Source organism: Sinocyclocheilus grahami, unplaced genomic scaffold, assembly GCF_001515645.1.
Source record: "Sinocyclocheilus grahami isolate Dianchi unplaced genomic scaffold, SAMN03320097.WGS_v1.1 scaffold7.1, whole genome shotgun sequence".
In the NCBI taxonomy this organism is placed as follows: Eukaryota; Metazoa; Chordata; class Actinopteri; order Cypriniformes; family Cyprinidae; genus Sinocyclocheilus; species Sinocyclocheilus grahami.
Window position 1 is genome coordinate 2,284,007 of NW_015505186.1, and position 24,778 is coordinate 2,308,784.

The 24,778-nt window shown below is 37.4% G+C and overlaps 3 protein-coding genes across 3 annotated transcripts in view; 1 reads left to right on the top strand and 2 right to left on the bottom strand.

Annotated features, from left to right (window-relative positions):
* Positions 1-9,487, top strand: part of LOC107589453 (ryanodine receptor 1-like) — a 48,400-nt gene extending 38,913 nt beyond the window's left edge. The window contains exons 88-103 of the mRNA XM_016277907.1: positions 2,308-2,388; positions 2,627-2,715; positions 2,817-2,945; positions 3,126-3,230; positions 4,222-4,303; positions 4,392-5,683; positions 5,789-5,859; positions 5,973-6,141; positions 7,121-7,207; positions 7,855-8,001; positions 8,080-8,214; positions 8,373-8,529; positions 8,671-8,735; positions 8,834-8,934; positions 9,024-9,075; positions 9,154-9,487. Of these exons, the coding sequence (XP_016133393.1) occupies positions 2,308-2,388; positions 2,627-2,715; positions 2,817-2,945; positions 3,126-3,230; positions 4,222-4,303; positions 4,392-5,683; positions 5,789-5,859; positions 5,973-6,141; positions 7,121-7,207; positions 7,855-8,001; positions 8,080-8,214; positions 8,373-8,529; positions 8,671-8,735; positions 8,834-8,934; positions 9,024-9,075; positions 9,154-9,249 (2,858 nt within the window). The 3' untranslated portion in view covers positions 9,250-9,487. The remainder of the gene's footprint in view (positions 1-2,307; positions 2,389-2,626; positions 2,716-2,816; positions 2,946-3,125; positions 3,231-4,221; positions 4,304-4,391; positions 5,684-5,788; positions 5,860-5,972; positions 6,142-7,120; positions 7,208-7,854; positions 8,002-8,079; positions 8,215-8,372; positions 8,530-8,670; positions 8,736-8,833; positions 8,935-9,023; positions 9,076-9,153) is intronic.
* Positions 9,488-11,038: 1,551 nt separating this feature from the next.
* On the bottom strand, positions 11,039-14,792 carry LOC107589463 (cytokine receptor common subunit gamma-like). Its single transcript, XM_016277918.1, has 6 exons — positions 14,639-14,792; positions 13,799-13,880; positions 13,543-13,715; positions 13,319-13,455; positions 12,060-12,346; positions 11,039-11,054 (listed from the first exon to the last, which is right to left on the bottom strand). The coding sequence occupies exons 1-6, from the start codon at positions 14,709-14,711 to the stop codon at positions 11,039-11,041; spliced, it is 768 nt and encodes a 255-aa protein (XP_016133404.1). The 5' UTR covers positions 14,712-14,792.
* Positions 14,793-15,236: 444 nt separating this feature from the next.
* LOC107588952 (heat shock factor protein 1) lies at positions 15,237-24,611 on the bottom strand. The gene is made up of 12 exons (XM_016277228.1): positions 24,423-24,611; positions 22,899-23,007; positions 22,681-22,811; positions 22,418-22,533; positions 21,527-21,602; positions 21,348-21,409; positions 21,119-21,233; positions 20,884-20,972; positions 20,544-20,684; positions 16,306-16,402; positions 16,094-16,202; positions 15,237-15,966 (listed from the first exon to the last, which is right to left on the bottom strand). Exons 1-12 carry the CDS (start codon positions 24,513-24,515, stop codon positions 15,800-15,802), a joined length of 1,305 nt encoding a protein of 434 aa, XP_016132714.1. The 5' UTR covers positions 24,516-24,611; the 3' UTR covers positions 15,237-15,799.
* Positions 24,612-24,778: the final 167 nt, after the last annotated feature.

Genomic DNA, 24,778 nt, shown 5'->3' on the forward strand with positions numbered 1-24,778 from the left:
TTTTTGGTAAAAACTCATCTTGAGGAGAAAGAATGCTGAGTTGCATCCAAAGAACACCATACCTACTGTGAAGCATGGGGGTGGAAACATCATGCTTTGGGGCTGTTTTTCTGCAAAGGGACCAGGACGACTGATCTGTGTAAACGAAAGAATGAATGGGGCCATGTATCGTGAGATTTTGAGTGAAAACCTCCTTCCATCAGCAAGGGCATTGAAGATGAATCGTGGCTGGGTCTTTCAGCATGACAATGATCCCAAACACACCGCCCGGGCAATGAAGGAGTGGCTTCGTAAGAAGCATTTCATGGTGCTGGAGTGGCCTAGCCAGTCTCCCGATCTCAACCCCATAGAAAATCTTTGGAGGGTGTTGAAAATCCGTGTTGCCCAGCGACAGCCCCAAAACATTACTGCTCTAGAGGAGATCTGGATGGAGGAATGGGCCAAAATACCAGCAACAGTGTGTGACAACCTTGTGAAGACTTACAGAAAACGTTTGACGTCTGTCATTGCCAACAAAGGGTATATAACAAAGTATTGAGATGAAATTTTGTTATTGACCAAATACTTATTTTCCACCATAATTTGCAAATAAATTCTTTAAAAATCCTACAATGTGATTTCTGGATTTTTTCCCCTCATTTTGTCTCTCATAGTTGAGGTATACCTATGATGAAAATTACAGGCCTCTCTCATCTTTTTAAGTGGGAGAACTTGCACAATTGGTGGCTGACTAAATACTTTTTTTCCCCACTGTATATATATATATATACATTTTAAGTATATATATGGATCTCATCACTCAAGGATTTGTAAAAACAACTTTCAGTCACATTGCAAATGCAGATCGCAGTACATTATTTCTGAATTACTGTATAGTTATACACTCCAACACAGAATGTGACTGAAGTGTTTTTCTTTCTCCCCTTGAGTGCTGAAACAGATCTACTGTAACTCTAGAACTCTGCATTGTGTCTAATTTATAAAAAACAGGAGTTAAATTATAAAATAAATATATGCTGCATTTTAGTTATTTTGGCAAAAATAACAGGCAAAAAATTTACATTTTTATTCGTAATGTTGGTTTTTGCATTAATACATTTTGTTTTTTACAGTGAAAAAGGTCCTAACCTTCATATGATGGCACTAAAAGTTGAGAATATGTTTTGTTTGTAACAAATACATATAACTTACCAAATCCTGCCATTGGTTATGAATTAAACCATAAATGATCTAACTCTGTCTTAGCTTCACCATTTTTGCACCTAATGTTACCCTATATGCCCTTCTATATTTACCCCAGATGAGACATTGACTTGAGGTCACAATTAATCCAGTAATCAGCCATTATAAAAAACTGTATGTTAGCGCACAGCAGTTTAGCGGTGCAGTTTAACATTGTGAATTTTCGATGCAACAGATTCACTGGAAGTTATTTGCAAACAGATCGTTCCATGCTGAAGGCTTTGAATGAATGTGATTTTCATGATTTTAGCATTGATTATTGACCTCCTCCTTACCTACCCAAACACATCTGAGGTTTAGGATTGCAGTAGGTCTGTCCCGCATGCTAAAGTATTGTCTATGTTAGGGCTTCATGTTGTAATTAATCCCCCTACAGTATATGTGATTATATATCAGTGTTCTTATATCTGTGTTCATATATGCACATTATTGTGTATGTGTATAGTTTATGTATATGTGTTATTTGGGTAAAGTGATTCTGTAATGTGTTTCATTTTGTGCTGCTATGATTCAATCTAAGTCACTACAGTCTAAGAACTAGTGATTTAAGCAAATAGCTGTCTCTTTCCACTCCCTAGTTCACAATGAAGTTAATCGTTCAATTCTGCCATTTTGTATCATTTCTTGCGCATTGTTACTGTAGCTTTTAAAAAGAGTGGTACTATTATGAAATATTAGTCTACATTTCTGGTGCCTCTCAAGGCTTCACTGACATAAGTGAATATAGTGAGCGGCCTATGCTCACTGGTGGTCTCTGGGATTTCGGTGGAACAATTTGGTTAGCATTCGTAATACTGAACTGGGCAGTGGAATGAAACAAAAATAACTAAATTTCCTGCTTATCTCTTACAGAAAGGGACGAAAATATTGCAGTTTTCACTAACATTATAACATGAGAAATTTGAGGTAGTTTTTCTCTAAGCTCTTTAATCAATTGCTCTCTTCCACTTACTTTTTCTTTTCAGTTCTAATCAGATTGCCGCTTCACTAAACCTGTGATCAGTGTCACAACTACATGTTCATCTATATGTGATGTGTTGCCGCATATTTCCTTCCTTCGCATAGGTGAGAAGGTCATGGCTGACGATGAGTTCACTTGTGACCTCTTCCGCTTTGTGCAGCTCCTCTGTGAGGGTCACAACAATGGTGGGTCCTGAATCATTCTGCATGTAAAGTAAAATGCAGTGAACACGAAAAAATTGTTTTAATTTCTTGAAATGAGTCTTGAATTTAAACACTATCATATTGTTCAAAAACTATATGCTGTTGTTTTTTACTGTAAAACACAAAAAGTGAATTTGAAGAGGCAAGTTTCAAGAGTTTAGGGAATGTCATTGTTGTACAGATTTAATGTTTAACCGTCTGTGAGTTTACTTCACTTTAGACTTCCAGAACTACCTGAGAACACAGACAGGCAGCACCACCACCATCAATGTGATTATCTGTACAGTGGATTACCTGCTTAGACTACAGGTGAAGTCAATTTACCCTCAAAAACTGACTAATTCAGACAAAGTTAAGTACTTTCAGTAAGCACACTTACTGCTTTGTGGGTGTTTATTTTCTCTTTCCAGGAGTCTATCAGTGATTTCTACTGGTATTATTCAGGAAAAGACATCATAGATGAACCAGGCAAGAGGAACTTCTCTAAAGCGATGACTGTGGCCAAGCAGGTGTTCAACAGCCTTACTGAGTATATTCAGGTATATTACCTTTTCTCTTTGATCATTGACATTCATATTCCATTTATATATGATATTCATTTTGTTTTGGTCTCTACATGTAGCTTTTACACAACCCCTTGTATGTTACAATATATTTTTCTCCAAAATCAATCACTTATTATATGGCTGTCATGTATTTAAGTTGTCCTCCTGTCTCAGGGTCCCTGCACAGGAAACCAGCAGTCCCTGGCCCACAGTCGCCTGTGGGATGCTGTGGTGGGCTTCCTGCACGTGTTTGCCCATATGATGATGAAACTGGCTCAGGTAACCCATCTGAACTTGATTCCTCTGTTGATCTACACTTTTCTTGTGTTTATTCTATCTGAATGCATTAGATCACACTTTCTCTAGTAGCAAATGTGTGTAATTTCTACTAAAAGGGATTATTTTTGACTTTAGTGGCTAATAGAAAGTGCATGTAAATGAAACTGTAGTAGTTGCTTATGTATAGTAGAACTGTTTTTAATGATTAGATTACATGCTAAATTAAATAACATGTTACATTCCTTTTTCAAACTTTAAATGACTAGTGTGTTGGAATGTAATATTGTTTTTACTCTCAATGTTTTACTGATTAATTAAACTGTTTTTCATACGCCGTATGCAGGGAAGAGTATGTATCACTCTATTTATCTATTGATTTGAGTTTTCCCCTTTATGTTCCAGATTCCCAAATCCAGGTTGTTTGAACCCAGTTTGCCTTTTTTGACACAAAATCTAATTTTACTCTTCATTTATTTCAATTTCTTGTAACATTTCTGCTAAAAAAAAAAAAAAGTATGCAAACAAGTGGGTCAAACAGCCTGAGAAAATGGATGGCAGTTAACATTACCCAGAAAAACCACGTGTTTTTAGCTTTATGTGAATTTGCTGTATTAAAAAGTGTTTGGCCTCTTCTACAGTTCTGCCTTTGGTGTGCTGTTTGATTTATTTTTTTTCATGATCTCGTGTGTATGGAGTGTTTCTCTTTCTAGTAATTAACCCCTGTTATTGTTACTGCATGCATTAACCTACATTTAAATGTTAAAATTTTTTACATTTTCCTCAACCAATCTGATGTTAACATTTGTTATAAAGATGCTTTTGTGACCATACCTTTATACAGTAAGCTATACCCTCACAAATAATGATGTTGTGTTGTTCCCATTTTTATAAATAATAAATATTCTTTTAGTTTTATAAAAGCTGCTGATTTAGATTATACATGTTATGGTAGAGTATATATTATACAGATTGTCATTGTGTTTTCTTGAAGGATTCCAGTCAGATTGGTCTTCTGAAAGAGTTGTTGGACCTTCAGAAAGATATGGTGGTCATGTTATTGTCTCTGCTGGAGGGTATGAAGAAAATCTTGAATTTATGTTCATCAGTTTCACATCATTCAGTCCTAGATCTGATTAGCCTGTATGACTCTGTATTTGTCAGGTAATGTTGTAAATGGCACCATTGCTCGCCAAATGGTGGACATGCTAGTGGAGTCCTCCAGCAATGTAGAAATGATCCTTAAATTCTTTGACATGTTCCTCAAGCTGAAGGACATTGTTGCATCTGATGCATTCCGCGACTATGTGACAGACCCCAGAGGTTTGATATCCAAGAAGGATTTCCAGAAAGCCATGGACAGCCAGAAACAGTACACACCTGCGGAGATCCAATTCCTATTGTCCTGCTCTGAGGCAGATGAGAATGAGATGATTAATTACGTGGAGTTTGCCAGTCGGTTCCAAGAGCCAGCAAAAGACATTGGTTTTAACATAGCAGTGCTGCTAACCAACCTCTCTGAACATGTTCCTCATGATACCAGGTTGCAGAATTTCCTTGAACAAGCTGAGAGCGTTCTGAACTATTTCCGCCCATTCTTGGGCCGTATCGAGATAATGGGTGCCAGCAGGAAGATCGAGAGGATCTACTTTGAGATCAGTGAGGTGAATCGTAAGCAATGGGAAATGCCTCAGGTCAAAGAGTCCAAGCGGCAGTTCATATTTGACGTGGTCAATGAAGGTGTCGAATCAGAGAAGATGGAGCTTTTTGTCAACTTCTGTGAGGACACCATCTTTGAGATGAACATCGCTTCACAGATTTCAGAGCAGGATGAGGAAGAGAAAGAAGAGGACGATGCCGAGGAACCCGATGGAGGAGGCGGAGGAGATGAAGAGGCAGGTGGAGAGGAGGGCCAGCCAGAATCAAGCTCTGCCTTTTCCGATTTCATCCAAAGCATTATGAATTTCCTGGGCATGTTTACCTTTAGGAATATTCGCAGACAGTACCGTAGGCTCAGGAAGATGACCATCAAGGACATTGTGGTCAAGCTTGCTACCTTCCTATGGACAATCCTCATGGGCATCCTCTATTTCATTTACAGTGTGTGTAAAGGTTTCTTCCTGCTCATCTGGCATACACTTTTTGGAGGTGGTTTAGTTGAAGGGGCCAAGAACATCACCGTGACGGAGTTGCTGGCCAGCATGCCGGATCCCACGCAGGATGAGGTGCATGGAGACCTACCGGGAGAACCAAGGGGCAGAGAAGAGCAAGATACAGGAGGGATAACAGACTCAATGGAAATAGGAGGGGGAGAGGAGGAGGATGAGGACATCCAAGAAAAAGACGGTGGGAAGATTCCTGGTATCGATACACCAGGTGGACTTGGAGATATGGGTGACACGACCCCTGTGGAACCGCCAACTCCAGAGGGCACTCCATTACTGAAGAAGAAAATGGTATGGTGTTTATTTAGCTGGATTCCCTGTGTTCCTTCACCAATCTTCTACACAAAGACTTTTATTTGTATGTGTCATGTTGGTCCTTGTTTTTTTATGCTGCAGCAACCAGAAGAAGCAGGACCTGAACAACCTCCTGCTATTGAAGAACCTCCTCCTGAGCCTGAGAAAGCAGAGTGAGTGACTCCCAAATGAAGGGAAAACAGGACATTTTAGTGTTTCTGTTAGATTCTTTGTTGTTTTTCTAGACGTATTTACCATTTCAATGACCATCTTCCATGTGTAACAGCACTGAGAATGGAGAGAAGGCTGAGAAGGAAGCAGAGGTCAAGCCTGAGGCCACACCAGAAGAAACAAAACCTGAGAAAGCCACTAAAGCCAAAAAGGAAAAGAAATCCGTCAAGGGAGCAGGATTTGAGCTCTGGAATGAGTTGGATGTTCAAAGAAATAAATTCATGGTAGGAAAAAAAATAATTTCTTCTAAATTTGAGTTGAATCGTTGAGTTTTAGTTCCAGGTTTAGTTACGTTTTGCGGGTTTTGATATGCTGTTAATCTCCACTTCAATCTACAGAACTGTTTGTCCCGTAACTTCTAGAGTTGCTGGCCAGCATGCCGGATCCCACGCAGGATGAGGTGCATGGAGACCTACCGGGAGAACCAAGGGGCAGAGAAGAGCAAGATACAGGAGGGATAACAGACTCAATGGAAATAGGAGGGGGAGAGGAGGAGGATGAGGACATCCAAGAAAAAGACGGTGGGAAGATTCCTGGTATCGATACACCAGGTGGACTTGGAGATATGGGTGACACGACCCCTGTGGAACCGCCAACTCCAGAGGGCACTCCATTACTGAATGGTATGGTGGTATGGTGTTTATTTAGCTGGATTCCCTGTGTTCCTTCACCAATCTTCTACACAAAGACTTTTATTTGATGTTGGTCCGTTGGTCCTTGTTTTTTTATGCTGCAGCAACCAGAAGAAGCAGGACCTGAACAACCTCCTGCTATTGAAGAACCTCCTCCTGAGCCTGAGAAAGCAGAGTGAGTGACTCCCAAATGAAGGGAAAACAGGACATTTTAGTGTTTCTGTTAGATTCTTTGTTGTTTTTCTAGACGTATTTACCATTTCAATGACCATCTTCCATGTGTAACAGCACTGAGAATGGAGAGAAGGCTGAGAAGGAAGCAGAGGTCAAGCCTGAGGCCACACCAGAAGAAACAAAACCTGAGAAAGCCACTAAAGCCAAAAAGGAAAAGAAATCCGTCAAGGGAGCAGGATTTGAGCTCTGGAATGAGTTGGATGTTCAAAGAAATAAATTCATGGTAGGAAAAAAAATAATTTCTTCTAAATTTGAGTTGAATCGTTGAGTTTTAGTTCCAGGTTTAGTTACGTTTTGCGGGTTTTGATATGCTGTTAATCTCCACTTCAATCTACAGAACTGTTTGTCCCGTAACTTCTACAACCTTCGTTTCCTGGCTTTGTTCATCGCCTTTGCCCTGAACTTCATTCTTCTCTTCTACAAGGTTGGATTTTCACACTGTTTTCCTGGTTTAATTTGTGGTTTATTTGGATTTCTAGGCTTGTTTACATGTGTTTATGTTTAAATGTTTGTTTAATTCAAAATGGCATGCCTCACAATCATTTTAATTTCAAATGCACGTAGATATAAAAATTCTCCTGGCTTTGTTCATCGCCTTTGCCCTGAACTTCATTCTTCTCTTCTATAAGGTTGGATTTTCACACTGTTTTCCTGGTTTAATTTGTGGTTTATTTGGATTTCTAGGCTTGTTTACATGTGTTTGTTTAAATGTTTGTTTAATTCAAAATGGCATGCCTCACAATCATTTTAATTTCAAATGCACGTAGATATAAAAATTAACAACAGACAGACAAGAAACCCGAAGAGCCAGACAACTCTATGCTTGCATGGTATTAAAAATGCATTACAAGTGACTTATCATTCTGTGACATTTAAAGATATTACATTTAGGTTATGTGTTATTTTTTGCCACTAGTGGCACCAAACAGAATTGCCAAAATGTTAATTTTTCAGACTTTTTTTTTTTTTTTTTTTTTTTTTCAGGTATTAAAATTTACGGTATTTTCTAAAATCGCAGACTTTGCAAAGCACAGTTCTAGTCAAGTGTACTAAAGTGTTCTTCATTTACAGACTTTCCTCTACCTGGTGTGGTACACAGTTATGTCACTTCTTGGACATTACAACAATTTCTTCTTTGCTTGTCACCTGCTGGACATCGCAATGGGTGTCAAGACCCTGCGTACAATTCTTTCCTCGGTCACACACAATGGAAAACAGGTACAGTCAGTACAACAATTCAAACTGGTTCTGAAAATCTGCACTTATACACCGGTTGACTCTGTTGGGTTGTTTCAGCTGATGATGACTGTGGGTTTGCTGGCTGTGGTTGTGTACCTCTACACTGTGGTGGCCTTCAACTTCTTCAGGAAGTTTTACAATAAGAGCGAGGATGAGGATGAGCCGGACATGAAGTGTGATGACATGATGACGGTTGGTCACTGCATTATACAACATTATTAGTGTTCAATTGTCTTTTATTCTTTTTCTCTAATAATGCATTTTGTTGGTGGTTGCTCACTTTTTTCTTCAATTCTTCCCTAACCAAACACCTGCTGTATAATCCAACAAATCTCTCTTTCTCTTCACAGTGTTATCTGTTCCACATGTACGTGGGTGTGCGGGCAGGTGGAGGCATAGGAGACGAGATTGAGGACCCAGCAGGGGATGAGTATGAACTCTATCGGGTGGTTTTCGACATCACCTTTTTCTTCTTTGTCATCGTCATCCTGCTGGCCATCATTCAAGGTTAGACTCATGTTTCTGCGCCTAGCAAATCTACCACATTAAACCTTACATATCAGCGATTTATGACTGGCTTTGAGGTTTCATTTTCTGGATCAGATTGAAAACACTGCACTGCAATTCACTGCATGTTTGTCTGCACAGGTCTGATCATTGATGCTTTTGGTGAGCTGAGAGACCAGCAAGAGCAGGTCAAAGAAGACATGGAGGTACTGAGATCTTTACGGTTTGATCAACAAAAAAAATACACATTAAGTTTTTATTCTTATCGATGTGTCTGATTTTACGCTTTGCATTGCTTCTTCAGACCAAATGCTTTATATGTGGTATTGGGAGTGATTACTTCGATACAACGCCACATGGCTTTGAGACACATACGCTTGAAGAACACAACCTGGCCAATTACATGTGAGCAATTTGGTTTTATGCCACCTTTCTGATGTTATACATTTTCTCCATCTTCGGACAAACAAAAATAATGTTTCTCTCTTCACTAGGTTCTTCCTGATGTACTTGATCAACAAGGATGAAACTGAGCATACTGGGCAGGCAAGACATGTCAAAATGTTCATAACTGCTAAACATAAAAAGCGATCTAAATATAACAGACATGTGTATGTGTGACAGGAGTCATACGTGTGGAAGATGTACCAGGAGAGATGCTGGGATTTCTTCCCTGCTGGAGACTGCTTCAGAAAACAGTATGAAGACCAGCTTGGATAAACTCTTTTCTGTTTTGTACGTAGCCTTTAACAAAGCTAGTATGATATTTGCGACAAACCATGATTTATGTAAAATTATACATAGAAATATAGACTTGCACAATACCAGATCATTATACTAATATACATTCAAAATGCATGCCATTTATGCATAGTAAGTGTTTTGGGGTCATTTTTTAAAGTATCTGCTCGTTTAAAATGTAAATGTGCCTCAGACCTATTCTAATGATTCTTTAGCGTGTGTCACAATCGTATGATCTTATTAAAATTTTATAAATTTTAAAATATTAATGTATTTGATGTTCTTGCAGTTTAAGCATCCCACTTCAAGATCAGCTCAAAATCTACTGTGAAAAAATAAAAATGATTTGCTCAGAATATCTTAAGTAGTCATCACAGACATTGTGAAAATTTGAATCTTTTTATTCAGATTGTAAAAGCAGTACATTCTTGAAGCATTATATTTGTCTTGAACACATAATCATCTTAAAATGGCAAGTTCACATTCTAAATGTTAAATGTCTCAAAAGTATATTGAATGTTGTTCAAAAATGTTATCGGAGTACTATAAATGAGCAAAAACGCTAAAAGTGCAAAAATAAATCCTGAAGAAAACGCACACAATGAATAGACAATTAATCAATCAAGATACATTTGCTACCAATGTTGTATAATTTTACGTTTTCAGGTGCCTTTTTAGGGCCTTTTACGATACAGTATGAAAAAGTGAAACTTCTGCAACTACATAAAAAATTGCCAGCAGCATGAATCACAAATATCACTCAGATAATACATAGGTTGGTAGGTGATGGGATTTTCCCAAAAGTACACAAATCAGATTCTAGAATTTACTTTGTACTAAGTATACATGTTTATCACAGACACATCTTACACTTCGTTACAATGGACACTGCTTGCAAAAAAGCCTTGCTTCGGGCGACCCTACAGAAATCTCACCTACATTACTGTGGAAAACAGCTCACTGTGAGGAAAATACTTTTGACACAAATAAAAAAAACATGACCACTATTTTTTCAATTAAGCCCAAACCTTTGCAAACATATGACGTTTATGGTTTAGTACAGTAAAAAAAAAAAAGTTTGTTTGTTAACTGACAGCGTACTACCCACACTTGCGGTCTTGGCCACTTGAGACTTTGCACTTAATAGGAAGATTTTACCAGCAGGTCTGAAAAATGCCAAATTTCAGTGCCCTTAATGCACTTCTGAGCAGTATTTGAGGCATCTTTTATGTGTATTTGGTAAAAAGGTTTACAACATTATAACAAGCATCACAATTGCTAAATTGTGTCACCTGTTACACGGGCACTACTGAACAGACATTCTGAAGTACTGAAAATCAAAATGTGCAAATACTTTATTAATTTTTACCACACTATATAGAGCATAATGCAAGTCAACAAGTGGTCAAGTGCAAAGACTGCAAGTGTGGGTATTGGTACAGGCCTTGTGCACCTTATTTTGCAACGTGTAAGTCATTTTCTTTGAATATACCTTATCTTGTTATAGGTAAATAAGTCAATATCAGTTTTTAATATTTAGCATTGTGACGGGAAGGAATGGCACAAATATTACGTTAAAAATAAGGAATATATTAGGATTATTTAATTCTGTCATAGTGAAGTTACAGTAAGAGACTACGCCTTTAATCACTGAGCACTAACATCTCATTAGACCTAATTTAGTACGTATATTAATCATCAAATGTGAAACTGGTTGTGGAAAGATTTTATATGACAAATTCCTCACTTTCAACATGTAAACCTATTTTTAAAACACATCCAGTCTGGTAAAGGATCATGGAAAACATGAGAATAAGCAATTTGCTGCAGTGCGTTGCGCGCAGTGTTGTCAACTTAGCAATTTTGTTGCTAGATTTAGCAACATTTCAGACTACCCTAGCAACTTTTTCTTCCAAAAGCACCTAGCAACAAATTTAGCTTTTTTTAAAAATTTTTATTTGGCAACATTTAGCAACTTTTGATAAGTGACTCAAACGATAAAAAAGGCACACAGATTTTCCATCTAAATTACACAAAAAGAGGAAACCAAAGGTGCCTAGCAGTACACAATTCACATGAATTAAGTTGGCTGCTATTAGCAATTGTTTAATTTAATAATAATAATTGAATAATTGCTCATTTATTATGATACACCTTGTTAGTAGCTTGTACTTGAGTTTGTTGATCAGTTAGTACACGGCAAGAAAAATATCTAGAAAAATGAAAAAGGTAGTAATTTTCCAGGACATTATCCGTTATCCATTGTAACCCGAAAACACAAAATACAATGCGTAATTTAAAATGTAGGTTAAAAAACCGTGTGAATAATAATTACGGAAAATTCCTTCACATTAATAGATTTTGCCTTATTTTTACAGACTTTTCTTAGTGTAGCATACGAACTACTAATACACTGCTTACATCTATAATCGTTCAGAATGAGTAGTTTTACTAGTTTACTAGCTAATAAAAATAAACTTAAATTGTAATTGTTAAAAAATGTGAAAGTACTAAATAATTCAATGTTGTATTTAAAATGAGTTATTTATATTTTAATATTATATTATGCATTTATATGATTTTATAAATACATCTAAATGAACATTTACATTTTTATTTTATTTTTGGCTGAGATTTGATGCAGTGACACAATTTTGCATCGTGATTACGCAATGACGTCACCGCGCAATGACGTCGGGTCATTTAGCAACTTTTAGCAACAAATCAATCTTCCTTTAGCAACAAATCAATCTTCCTTTAGCAACTTCCCCTGAAAATGAGTTGGCAACAGTGGTTGCGCGAGTGCGAGAGCGCGCACAGGCAAGGCGTCACGCCATTTCGAGTTCGATGTAAAGTTACAGGCAGATAAAGCACTGAGAGACTTGTAATACGGATAAGATAATTTACCTGAGGTGTTGTTGGTCTTTAAATATCCCCAGTAGACAGGCTCACTCCAGTCGCTCCAAAACTTGGACTCTCCGCAGGATGACTCTATTCGAGCCCGGACCTGGAACTCATAGCGTTTTTTTGAGGGAAAAGGCAAACTGAAGGAGGTCCTGTGGCCTGGAGTGGTGCTCTAGGGAAGAGAGATGTAAACTTTGCCGTTTTGTGTTTGGTGGTCAGACGACCACAAGGTGAGAATGCATTACAATGACAATTTGTACATCACTGTCTTCGAAATTGATTAGTCTAGTCGTCGCGCACTGGGACTTTCTCTTTTATCCCAGCAAATCACTTTATCATTTAATAAGCAGTTCCAACAAGATATAACATATGGCATAGTAACATGCTAATGGCTCTATAATTATTATTTTTTGGAATTTCTACTGAACGTATTACTCCGCATGTTACATCATGAAGCCGATAGGTGGCGACAAGTGACTTGTCTTTTTCAACATTGGTTACTACAGGAAAGAAACGAGTGACATTTTCTTATGACTGAGTCATTGAATCATTCACCCAATCCATATGTAAGTTTAAAACCCTGATTTAAAGACTTGCAATAGATGCTTTGGTGTTTGGAGATGAAAAAAGACAAAAAGGAGCTTTCAAGCATCACAGCAATAATAATTTAGTACAGCTTTACTTTTTTTGTATATAAGAATGTGTCCTGTTTATTTATTTTTTCTGAGCCAAAAATAGTTACTATCATACATTTTACCAGGATTTACAGAAAAAAAGCCATTCAGTGTAATAGTCTAAATACCCCAAAAAATCTTGTCAGGCATATTTAGATCAATAATCATTAGACGACATTAAAAGACTATTTAAGGATCACAATGCAAAATTAATTAATTGAATTTTAAAATTAATTGAATTTTTATTTAATTTTAAAAACATTAAAGTAGACACTTTAGTTGCATTTGATATGCTTTCTGTGTATATAAAACCACTTTTGCACATTTATTTTGATGCGATTTCAGTATCAGTACATGTTTCTCGTAAATCATAAAGCCATTATAGGCCATATGAAATTAATACCTATACAATGTCCGTGTGTTTCAAATGTGGCCAATCAAAATTTAGTTTCATAAAACAAATTTCATACCTTCCACGCATTGTTGTCTGTCCTGTGACGAACTTCACTCTCAATGCAGCTGTCGTTCTTTGTAATATTCCAGTACAGCCACAGTTCAGCATCTTTTTTCTCCACCACAGACAGGTTGACCGGAGGGTAAAGCTTCACTGATTAGCAACAGAGTATATAAAGTATCAATTCATCAACAGGTCAATTATTGTCAAGTCATAATAAATATGAATAATTTCTAATACCATATGCTTTGAGATTATGTTCCTGCTCTGTCACCAAACCGCCATTGTCACTGTACAGCCATGTTTTTAACGTATTAAACCGTTGTGGTTTTTCGTAGGGGAACACGCAGCCCACGTTAACACCATCAATCCTGAGATAATTTGGACAATCCAGAATTTCTTTATGAGTAAACCTAAGAAAGCAAACACACGCTGTTGTCAGTTCTGAAACTTTCATCCAAAAATGCAGGTTTTCTATTTTGTTCAACATGCGCACCTGCTCTTGAAACTGTAATTGTGCTCATGCTCAGTCCATGTGCAATTAACATAGTCCAGATTTATGATAAGGCAGTTAATTTCTGGGTAAAGAAGAGAAAAATAATATAGTTATTTTTCATTCGAATGAATTATGTAATGTATAAATGGCACAGTATTGCAGCTTGCAATGCATGTAGTTTGTCAGTAGAGGATGCTCAGCCTGTGAGGACTGGAAAGAAACATATACATACAGGAAACATGTAAATTTTCAGTCAAAATCACAATTTTATACAGTCTTACTGATTAAAATTAAATCATAGTTTTACATCAGAATTTTTAGACCATTTTGATTTAGTCATTATATAGAAAAACTGAACTGAAAGTGTTGTAAGCTCAAGTTGTGTCTTTGGTTGCGTGTGCGCATCATGGCCACTGAGAAGCCATTTTGGAAAGCAAGCATCTGAACATTGTCAACTCTTCAGCGACAGGTTGCTGAAAAATTTCACAATTTCTTGAGGAGTATGTAATGGTCACGTCTGCTGATGAAATAATCGCCATCGCCAGATGTTTTTAGGCCCTATATATGTTAACATATTAGATTTGAACATCTTAACTGTTGTAGAACCACATACTTCCGTAGTTTAAAAGAACATATAAAACCACAAAAAGGGGAAGAAATGAATAAAAATCCAACAAACCCTACCCTGTTTTGTTTAATAGTTTAGAAATTACTTCTGTAAACCTTTTGTATTTTAATACTAGGTATGATGTGTTTTGTAAAGGCAACATAATGTAAAATCAAAATAAGAAGGAAAAAAATACATTACATTTCAAAATAGTGTAGTTGTAAAATACTCACTTGGCTGGGATGATGCAGAAAATGCAAATGAAGGAATGTTCCCAAGGAAAAGACCAACTAAAAGTAATATCATCTTGGACAGGGTTGCATAACGCACTTGTTGTTTTAGGTCTGTTTCTGTCTTCCCTGTTCTAACCTAAATGTATGTGCTCTGTGTGGTCTGACGTATGTGTGTGAGATTTCCTGTTCAAGAGAAGCCACATTCAGCTGATTGCCTGTTATGAAAAGAACTGAATGCTAAATTTGTGTATGAAAGAGAGTAGGCATTAAAAATTAAAAATTTTATTTTGCTTTTACATAATTCACTTTTACATGGCAACACATATCAAAAACCTAAAAATCCAAAAAATAAACTATACTAATATGTTTAAGGAATAAACTTATAGCCTATATTCTGGCCTTTAGTTAGACAATAAAGTACAACAAGTAAAATCGAGTACAGCTAAATAACTGATTCACATCAGAAATCATTGTAAACAATCTTTTGTCTCTAAACTAATATGCTATCATATATTTGGCGACCATATCTTTATTTCAGTGGAGAAATTTACTACTCATTAATATATACTATAGTAGTATATATTAATATATATATATATATATATATATATATAAATATAAATATTGTGTATCAATAGCATATCATGCTCTTAAGTAACTTTAATTGCCACATTAGTTCTATTATTAGCATATTAGTTGTTACACATTTAGACATTTGGTGGGTGTATGCAGCAGATTTTCTGCAAAATAAAACCATCATGGCAAGCCTTCCACACAAAAATGCTGCCTTTAAAACAGCACCCACTGCAGAGGTTGCATTAACGGAAAATTTTCCATCATGTACTGAATTTTAAAAAACACAGATGATTCAAAGTGCTTTCTGTCATTTTGGTCTATTGCTTTACCCCACATGGTAAATTGTGCTAATAGACTAAAAGTTTGTTGTGAAATCACTCTTGAGTCAACAAGAGAGGTTAGAGTTCATTGATGGATAAAAAAATCACAATGGAAAATTTACATAATTTACAATTTACATATATCCAATTGCCGCATAATGATACTGAGCCTTCCATTAAACAGCAGAGCTATCAACTATTGGCTGTTTCAGATACCACTTTTTACTATCAACCACCACAGCACAATATCAAATGCATTAGAGTTTTAAATGATAAAAGAGAGCTCTAAAGGCAGTGTAGTTTCACTGAAGGAGAGGCTGGATGCTTCCTGCACCAGCTGCAGAAGGGATGGTAAGATATCTGAATACTCCCCACTATCGTAGCGCTCCTGCTCCGGGTCTGCATTTTGTTGCAGGCTCTGCTGCTGTGTAACTGCACAAACACAATAAAAGGAACAAACCAGAAGTGTAAGTTCTGAATTCATGTGGTTTGTGCAGGTGATACATGTGTGGGTTCAGGTTGGTGTGTGAGAGGGAAGCGTGGGCGTATATCTGTATACCTGTGTCGGCGTGAGGTAGCGCATCGGCTTCATTCTGGCTTCTCTGTTTGCTCTTGGTTTTCGTGTCAGAGTCTTTAACAGCAGAGATGTGGCAGCCAGGACTAAGGATCTATCATGAACATGAAATTATACAAAAGCCTGTTAACTATTACTGAAGCTGTGTGGTTTGTAATAGCATCTGTGTTGTATTTTTAAAGATGTCTAAGTCAGACCTTGCTGAAATTGTCCAGGTCTGGTGAGGGTGGAACGTATGAGCGGATCACTGCTAAACTGGATTCAATTAGTGCCAGTGGATCCGACACATCATTACTGTTCTCAAGAGAAGAAGAGAAGTGAAATATTAGGGCTGAACATTTAATCAAAATGGCTCAGTGTGATTATCAAATGACGAAGTCTGCGATTTATTTTTAAATAAGTAAATGTTCCATTTGTTTTAGAGTGAAGCACAACACTGTTCATTTATAGGCAAGCTGCTCAGGATAACAGTGTTTTCAGTGTCTCGGGGCAACTTGGTTTGCAGTCAATGCTGCTTCACACGATCTTCATCTCTGCAAGTGCAGTTAGTTTGGGTTGCTTGAAAATGCAACATGACAAATATTTCACTAGATTTTTAATGAGAAGCATGTTGCCAACAAAGGAGAATCTTTAACCCTGTGGTTTTCCACCAAAAGAAAAACGTATATGTATATTGGTTTAAAATGAAGATACAGTGGGTACGGAAAGTATTCAGACCCCCTTAAATTTTTCACTCTTTGTTATATTGCAGCCATTTGCTAAAATCATTTAAGTTAATTTTTTTTCCTCATTAATGTACACACAGCACCCCATATTGACAGAAAAACACAGAATTGTTGACATTTTTGCAGATTTATTAAAAAAGAAAAACTGAAATATCACATGGTCCTAAGTATTCAGACCCTTTGCTCAGTATTTAGTAGAAGCACCCTTTTGATCTAATACAGCCATGAGTCTTTTTGGGAAAGATGCAACAAGTTTTTCACACCTGGATTTGGGGATCCTCTGCCATTCCTCCTTGCAGATCCTCTCCAGTTCTGTCAGGTTGGATGGTAAACGTTGGTGGACAGCCATTTTTAGGTCTCTCCAGAGATGCTCAATTGGGTTTAAGTCAGGGCTCTGGCTGGGCCATTCAAGAACAGTCACAGAGTTGTTGTGAAGCCATTCCTTCGTTATTTTAGCTGTGTGCTTATGGTCATTGTCTTGTTGGAAGGTAAACCTTCGGCCCAGTCTGAGGTCCTGAGCACTCTGGAGAAGGTTTTTTCGTCTAGGATATCCCTGTACTTGGCCGCATTTATCTTTCCCTCGATTGCAACCAGTCGTTCTGTCCCTGCAGCTGAAAAACACCCCCACAGCATGATGCTGCCACCACCATGCTTCATTGTTGGGACTGTATTGGACAGGTGATGAGCAGTGCCTGGTTTTCTTCACACATACCGCTTAGAATTAAGGCCAAAAAGTTCTCATCAGACCAGAGAATCTTATTTCTTACCATCTTGGAGTCCTCCATGCGGGCTTTCATGTGTCTTGCACTGAGGAGAGGCTTCCGTCGGGCCACTCTGCCATAAAGCCCTGACTGGTGGAGGGCTGCAGTGGTGGTTGACTTTCTACAACTTTCTCCCATCTCCCGACTGCATCTCTGGAGTTCAGCCACAGTGATCTTTGGGTTCTTCTTTACCTCTCTCACCAAGGCTCTTCTCCCCCGATAGCTCAGTTTGGCTGGACGGCCAGCTCTAGGAAGGGTTCTGGTTGTCCCAAACGTCTTCCATTTAAGGAATGGAGGCCACTGTGCTCTTGGGAACCTTAAGTGCAGCAGAATTTTTTTTTGTAACCTTGGCCAGATCTGTGCCTTGCCACAATTCTGTCTCTGAGCTCACAATTCTGTCTCTGAGCTCTATTTAACTCAGGTGCTGTCCATTTTTTCTGATCATCCTTGAGATGGTTCTATACCTTCATTTGAGTCCAGCTGTGTTTTATTATACTGATTGGACTTGATTAGGAACGCCACACACCTGTCTATATAAGACCTTACAGCTCATAGTGCATGTCAGAGCAAATGAGAATCATGAGGTCAAAGGAACTGCCTGAAGAGCTCAGAGTTGTGGCAAGGCACAGATCTGGCCAAGGTTATTTTCATATTGACAGAAAAACACAGAATTGTTGACATTTTTGCAGATTTTATTAAAAAAGAAAAACTGAAATATCAGATGGTCCTAAGTATTCAGACCCTTTGGTCAGTATTTAGTAGAAGCACCCTTTTGATCTAATACAGCCTTGAGTCTTTTTGGGAAAGATGCAACAAGTTTTTCACACCTGGATTTGGGGATCCTCTGGCATTCCTCCTTGCAGATCCTCTCCAGTTCTGTCAGGTTGGATGTAAACGTTGGTGGACAGCCATTTTTAGGTCTCTCCAGAGATGCTCAGTTGGGTTTAAGTCAGGGCTCTGGCTGGGCCATTCAAGAACAGTCACAGAGTTGTTGTGAAGCCACTCCTTCGTTATTTTAGTTGTGTGCTTAGGGTCATTGTCTTGTTGGAAGGTAAACCTTTGGCCCAGTCTGAGGTCCTGAGCACTCTGGAGAAGGTTTTCGTCCAGGATATCCCTGTGCTTGGCCGCATTCATCTTTCCCTTGATTGCAACCAGTCGTCCTGTCCCTGCAGCTGAAAAACACCCCCACAGCATGATGCTGCCACCACCATGCTTCACTGTTGGGACTGTATTGGACAGGTGATGAGCAGTGCCTGGTTTTCTCCACACATACCGCTTAGAATTAAGGCCAAGAAGTTCTATCTTGGCCTCATCCGACCAGAGAATCTTATTTCTCACCATCTTGGAGTCCTTCAGGTGTTTTTTCATGTGTCTTGCACTGAGGAGAGGCTTCCGTCGGGCCACTCTGCCATAAAGCCCCGACTGGTGGAGGGCTGCAGTGATGGTTGACTTTCTACAACTTTCTCTCATCTCCCGACTGCATCTCTGGAGCTCAGCCACAGTGATCTTTGGGTTCTTCTTTATCTCTCTCACCAAGGCTCTTCTCCCCCGATAGCTCAGTTTGGCCAGATTGCCAGCTCTAGGAAGGGTTCTGGTCGTCCCAAATGTCTTCCATTTAAGGATTATGGAGGCCACTATGCTCTTAGTGTAGCAGAAATTTTTTTGTAACCTTGGTCAGATCTGTGCCTTGCCACAATTCTGTCTCTGAGCTCTTCAGGCAGTTCCTTTGACCTCATGATTCTCATTTGCTCTGACATGCACTGTGAGCTGTAAGGTCTTATATAGACAGGTGTGTGGCTTTCCTAATCAAGTCCAATCAGTATAATCAAACACAGCTGGACTCAAATGAAGGTGTAGAACCATCTCAAGAATGATCAGAAGAAATGGACAGCACCTGAGTTAAATATATGAGTGTCACAGCAAAGGGTCTGAATACTTAGGACCATGTGATATTTCAGTTTTTCTTTTTTAATAAATCTGCAAAAATGTCAACAATTCTGTGTTTTTCTGTCAATATGGGGTGCTGTGTGTACATTAATGAGGAAAAAAATTTAACTTAAATGATTTTAGCAAATGGCTGCAATATAACAAAGAGTGAAAAATTTAAAGGGGTCTGAATACTTTCCGTACCCACTGTATAAAGAAACAAATGTGACCCTGGACCACAAAACCAGTCAATTTGTGAATAAATAAGCTTTCCATTTATGTATGGTTTGTTAGGATAGGACAATATTTGGCTGAGATACAACTATTTGAAAATCTAGAATCTAAGGGTGCAAAAAAGTCAAAATATTGAGAAAATTGCCTTTAAAGTTGTCAATTAAATCCTTAGCAATGCATATTACTAATCAAAAATTAAGTTTTTATATATTTATGGTGGGAAATTAACAAAATATCTTCATGGAACATGATCTTCACTTAATATCCTAATGATTTTTGGCATAAAAAAAAAACCCTGACAATTTTGACCCATACAATGTATTGTTGGCTATTGCTACAAATATACCCCAGCGACTTACGACTGTTTTTTTGGTCTAGGGTCACAAATATTACTATTGTAATTCTACAGGTGTACAATTTTTTGTATTTTTATTTATTTATTTGATAATTTTACTGTATTTATTTATTTTAGAGTGAAATAGTCTTAAAATAAAAGTATTTTTTCTTTTCTAATAATAATAATTGTTTCATTGTCATAATGATATATAATCACAATATTTGGCCAAATTTTTCAGCCCTAAAAATAACCACAACAAATCTGGAAAATTGCATTTTAAATCTTTTTTTTTTTTTTGCAGAAAAATCACAGTAATATTTTCCTCCTGTTCTGTTTTATCAATAACTCTGTGCAGTATTTCATAGGGCTGCACAGAGTTATTGATAAAACAGAACAGAGATCTGTTATAATTATAAAAGAAAATGGCACACATGATCAGTTTGCTATCTAACCTTTCAGAGGGTATTTCCTCAGACTCCTGGGCAGCTGGGTCATCTAGCAAATTCAGTGCCAGCTCCATGGAGGGCAGAGTAGGGGAGGCGGGAGATAAAAATGTGGTTTGAGTTGCGGGAAAGCTGTCTGTCACTGGCTCTCTGTAAAACCAAAAACACAAATGAAACCGGAAAATAGACTGTGAAACCCTAAAAAGTACTTTCAGTTCAGTTCTGTTTTTTTGTTTGTTTGTTTTTTACCCAGTAAAGAAGTATTTTTAAAAACCTCGGAAGATTATAATTATACAAAACACGAGTCCTGTAGAGGATAAAGACTACAGGTGTGCTGTTGCTGTCTTACCTGCTAGGCTCAGGTGTGGGATCCAGCAGGTGGGTGATGTCAGAGATGATCATGCCATTTGAGTACACATCAGCCGGTGACACATCCAGCTGCCCAGAAACCCACAGTGATGTCACTTACTTTCAATATGACAGAAATCAAGCTCCTTTTAGAACTAAACAGCATCGTGTTGGATGAAGTCAAGAATTCAAACTTAGACCAAAATTAGATCACACATCAAGATTTTAGCAGGCACCTCTTGCATCGAAGGGATCTCTTGGTGGGGGGAAGTGGTAAGGGTGGGATTCACGCCGAAGGAACGAGCATATTTCGGCGCAGACTGAAACTCCCCAGAATGGTTGATCATGGGGCTGTTAGGGTGGAGAAAGGAAATGTGATGTGAGAAAAGATAGCTGAAAATGCAAACAATCACATTTCTCACTGACTATGAGAACATTTTGTGTGCTTTAGGTGAACAAACTTACAGTCTTCTTTTGCAACCTTTTATCCCATTTGACTGAACGATGTTGATGATGAACTTTATCATCTGAAAAAGAGTGACATAGGATAGGAGAGGTTTGTATAGTGATTATCAAAAAAGTATTTATTATTATATACTTAAAATGTTATTATTTATATAGTTTACAAATGTGTTTCCATTTACCTTGCGTATGATTTTATGCTGCTGCTGATAGTTCTGTCTTAATGAGTCCAGTTCTCGCCACAAGCTCTCATTATCCCTTCAGAAAAGAAATGGTTAAAAGATTTAGTCATGGCAGAGAATGTAATATTTAAAGGGGTCATATGATGCGATTTCAAGTTTTCCTTTCTCTTTGGAGTGTTACAAGCTGATTGTGAATAGATAAGATCCCTGAAGGTGCAAAGACTAAAGGCTCAAAACTTTGAGAGAGGCGGGGCATAGAGGACTTACAATAATGTACAGTATTTGAAAAATAATGTGTTTTTTGAACATTAAAGCATGTCAACATATTCTGTTACACCAAATACACAAAATAATGATCTTTAAAAAAGCATCATATGACCCCTTTAAATGCTATTAGCATTGATCTATAGTACCATTCAAAAGTTTGCTGTTAGTATGTATGGATTTTTTAGAAAGAAATGATTACTTTTATTCAGCAAGGATGCATTAAAAAGATCAAAAGTGACAGTAAAGACATTAATAATGATTTCTATTTCAAATAAATGTTGTTCCTTTGAACTTGTATAAAATTCTAAATAAAATAGCACAACTTTTTTTTCAACACTGATATTAAAAAGATATTTTAAAATAGAAAACAGTTGTTTTAAATTGTAATAATATTTCATAATATTACTGGTTTTTTTACTGTATTTTTGATCACATATATACAGCCTGAATATAAGTCATATTTTTCTAATCTTTTTTAATGTTTTTGAATGGTATTTGAAGTGACATATTAGGAAATAAGCACTAACTGACAGTTCCACTGACGTCCACTCTTAAATGTATAAACGAGGCTGAAGTGTAGCTTTACACTGATGAATAGTGTGCTTGTTACAGAGAAAAGCTCACCTGCACAAAGCCATGAGTTTGAGGTCTGAGGAGTCTTGCCAGCCTCTGACATGACTAACCTGAATGAGTCCCTGAGACACCTGCCCTCCCTCTTCAACTCCACGGCTAACTGAAACCTAGTCATGAAATCACATATACAACACAGATATTTACACACACATCTCAGCGTGAGAGAATCTGAGGGTTAGCAACTGTGTGTGAGTGCTTTGCTTCTGCACAAGCATAATGATATACTGCATAATGATAACGCTTATCAGCTTCACCTTCCTGCGGATAAGGCCCAACAGATGAGGTTGCGCTCTCTGGAAGTTCTCGTGCTGAAACTCGACACAATTAACCTGGCTGTCAGCTTTAGGCAAGCCAGCGTCCATATGTACCACTTTGTGGAAACCATCTGTAGGTGGATGTCAGACACAGGAGAATTAGAAAATTATGCTATATATCTATATGCTGTATATCTTATCATTGGCTGAACACGTACACATGTTGAGCTGGCGCACAAAGCTGGTCATGTTGCTATGTTTAAAGTAAAGAGGCAGGACTTCCTTGCTGAACCGCTGCTCATCCTGGACAAGAAAACTGCAGCCATCCTAATAGAGTGGAAACAGGAAGATGTGGTTTGACTTACATCACTTGATATATGTCAAACTGTTTCTAAAGAAAAGCCCATTCCGGTCTGGCAGGAAACACTATGTGTACTTAAAAAGCACTTGCACATATTACTGCAGGTTTCTAGAATCATTCGAGTTTGCTTCCTGAGTTTACTACTTTTACACTTTACATCTTTTAAAGTTAAATATGTTTTGCATAGTTCATGTTTTATTTGTATAAAACAAACTATAAAAGCTCTAAATCTGGCACTAGAATTTTTGTTGCAAATGCCTGCTTAAAGAAAAAATAGCAAAAGATTAGCAAAACAATACTTTAGATAGATCGATAGACAGATAGATATTATTCAACATAATATATTTAATGTAATTAATAATTATAATGGTGGTTATATATAATATAATCTTAACCTCTAGGAGTCATGTTAAAACAACAGCTTAAAGGCAAATAAAGGTAGAGCCATTCACATTTACAGACAGACAGATGACAGATAGATAGATAGAATATTAATTACACCAATAGAGGTGCTTTAAGAATGTCGTTGTTTGCTCTGCTTGCAATGACAATAAAGCTGTTTAATTTAATTCAATTATTCAACATAATAATATAATGAAATTATTAATAATTATTATGGTGCATATATATACATATAGCCAAATATAATCTTTACCACTAGGAGGAGTCGTGTTAATAAAACAACAACTTAAAAGCAAACAAATGTAAATACATTCACATTTACAAAAAAAAGCATATAAATAGTACACGTTGATATCCAGAAATTCATTCAAAAAAAACATTTATAGCGGTCAATTCAATACTTTGCTTTATTCAAATCTAACACTAATGTAGTTCACTTAAATGTATATAAGCATCTTCGAAATAATAAGGATTTATTTTTATTTTATTTTTGGATGTTTATCATAAATGTTCTATTTTCGGGGCACCTCGTTCTGTCACCTGACGCGTAAGTTGGTTCAGAGCATAGACTGTATAAAAACAGAGCCAGCTGTTCGAAACTCTATTCTTGCAGATAACATTAGGTAGTAGGCCACGTTCTAATAATATACTGAGCACCCATTGGACGGACAGTGGACCAATAGCGAGCTGCCTCCACCTGCAGCAGCGCAATACACGTGGATCTGTTTTGTAATGGGTCAGATAGCGCATTAAAAAGTATTACTAACAGGGCATCTGAAGATAAACTGAGTGATGTTCAACGAGTTATAAGAAATTCTTTTCTTTATTATTGTGGAGTTTATTATTCTGAAGAGTTAATATTGTTGGACTGGTTGTTTGTACAAAGGATACGTCATAAAAAATAATTACTATATAATAATTACCTCACACGAACAACAGTTAAAATAAATCAAATCTGCATTTTGCATAAAATACTCACTTGGCTCCAGCAGATGAGGTCGTTCGTTGACGGAGCCTCTACAAGTGTCCAAAGTTTGCTGACAAAAGCTGGGACGCAGTGGCTGTGTTTCATGTCTCCTGTGTGAGATGTAACAGAGGTGAAGAAACTTCTCTGACTTTCGTGAATATAAAGCTGGTCACACGGCTGTGAGGAGGTAAATAAAGTCCCAGGCTGACCTACATGTGAATTCCCCTGCTGCGACCCTTACGCAGTCTTACTATATCACTCGCTTTAAATAAATTAACTTTTGTTATATAAAGATAGACTCTGATAGTTTTCCTTGTCAGTAATATTGGAAAAAGCTAAAATAATTGTGTATATTTGTATTGTGCTTT

What these genes read in the sequence shown, in the direction of transcription:
- LOC107588952 (XM_016277228.1), bottom strand. Translation starts at nt 24,515, where the DNA reads ATGAAACACAGCCACTGCGTCCCAGCTTTTGTCAGCAAACTTTGGACA. An exon ending in ACCTCATCTGCTGGAGCCAA is followed by an intron (nt 23,008 to 24,422) that starts GTGAGTATTTTA and finishes CCACTCTATTAG; the next exon opens with GATGGCTGCAGTTTTCTTGT. An exon ending in TGGGCCTTATCCGCAGGAAG is followed by an intron (nt 22,534 to 22,680) that starts GTGAAGCTGATA and finishes TTTCATGACTAG; the next exon opens with GTTTCAGTTAGCCGTGGAGT.
- LOC107589463 (XM_016277918.1), bottom strand. Translation starts at nt 14,711, where the DNA reads ATGATATTACTTTTAGTTGGTCTTTTCCTTGGGAACATTCCTTCATTT. An exon ending in TTCTGCATCATCCCAGCCAA is followed by an intron (nt 13,881 to 14,638) that starts GTGAGTATTTTA and finishes TTCTTTACCCAG; the next exon opens with AAATTAACTGCCTTATCATA. An exon ending in ACATAATCTCAAAGCATATG is followed by an intron (nt 13,456 to 13,542) that starts GTATTAGAAATT and finishes GTTGCTAATCAG; the next exon opens with TGAAGCTTTACCCTCCGGTC.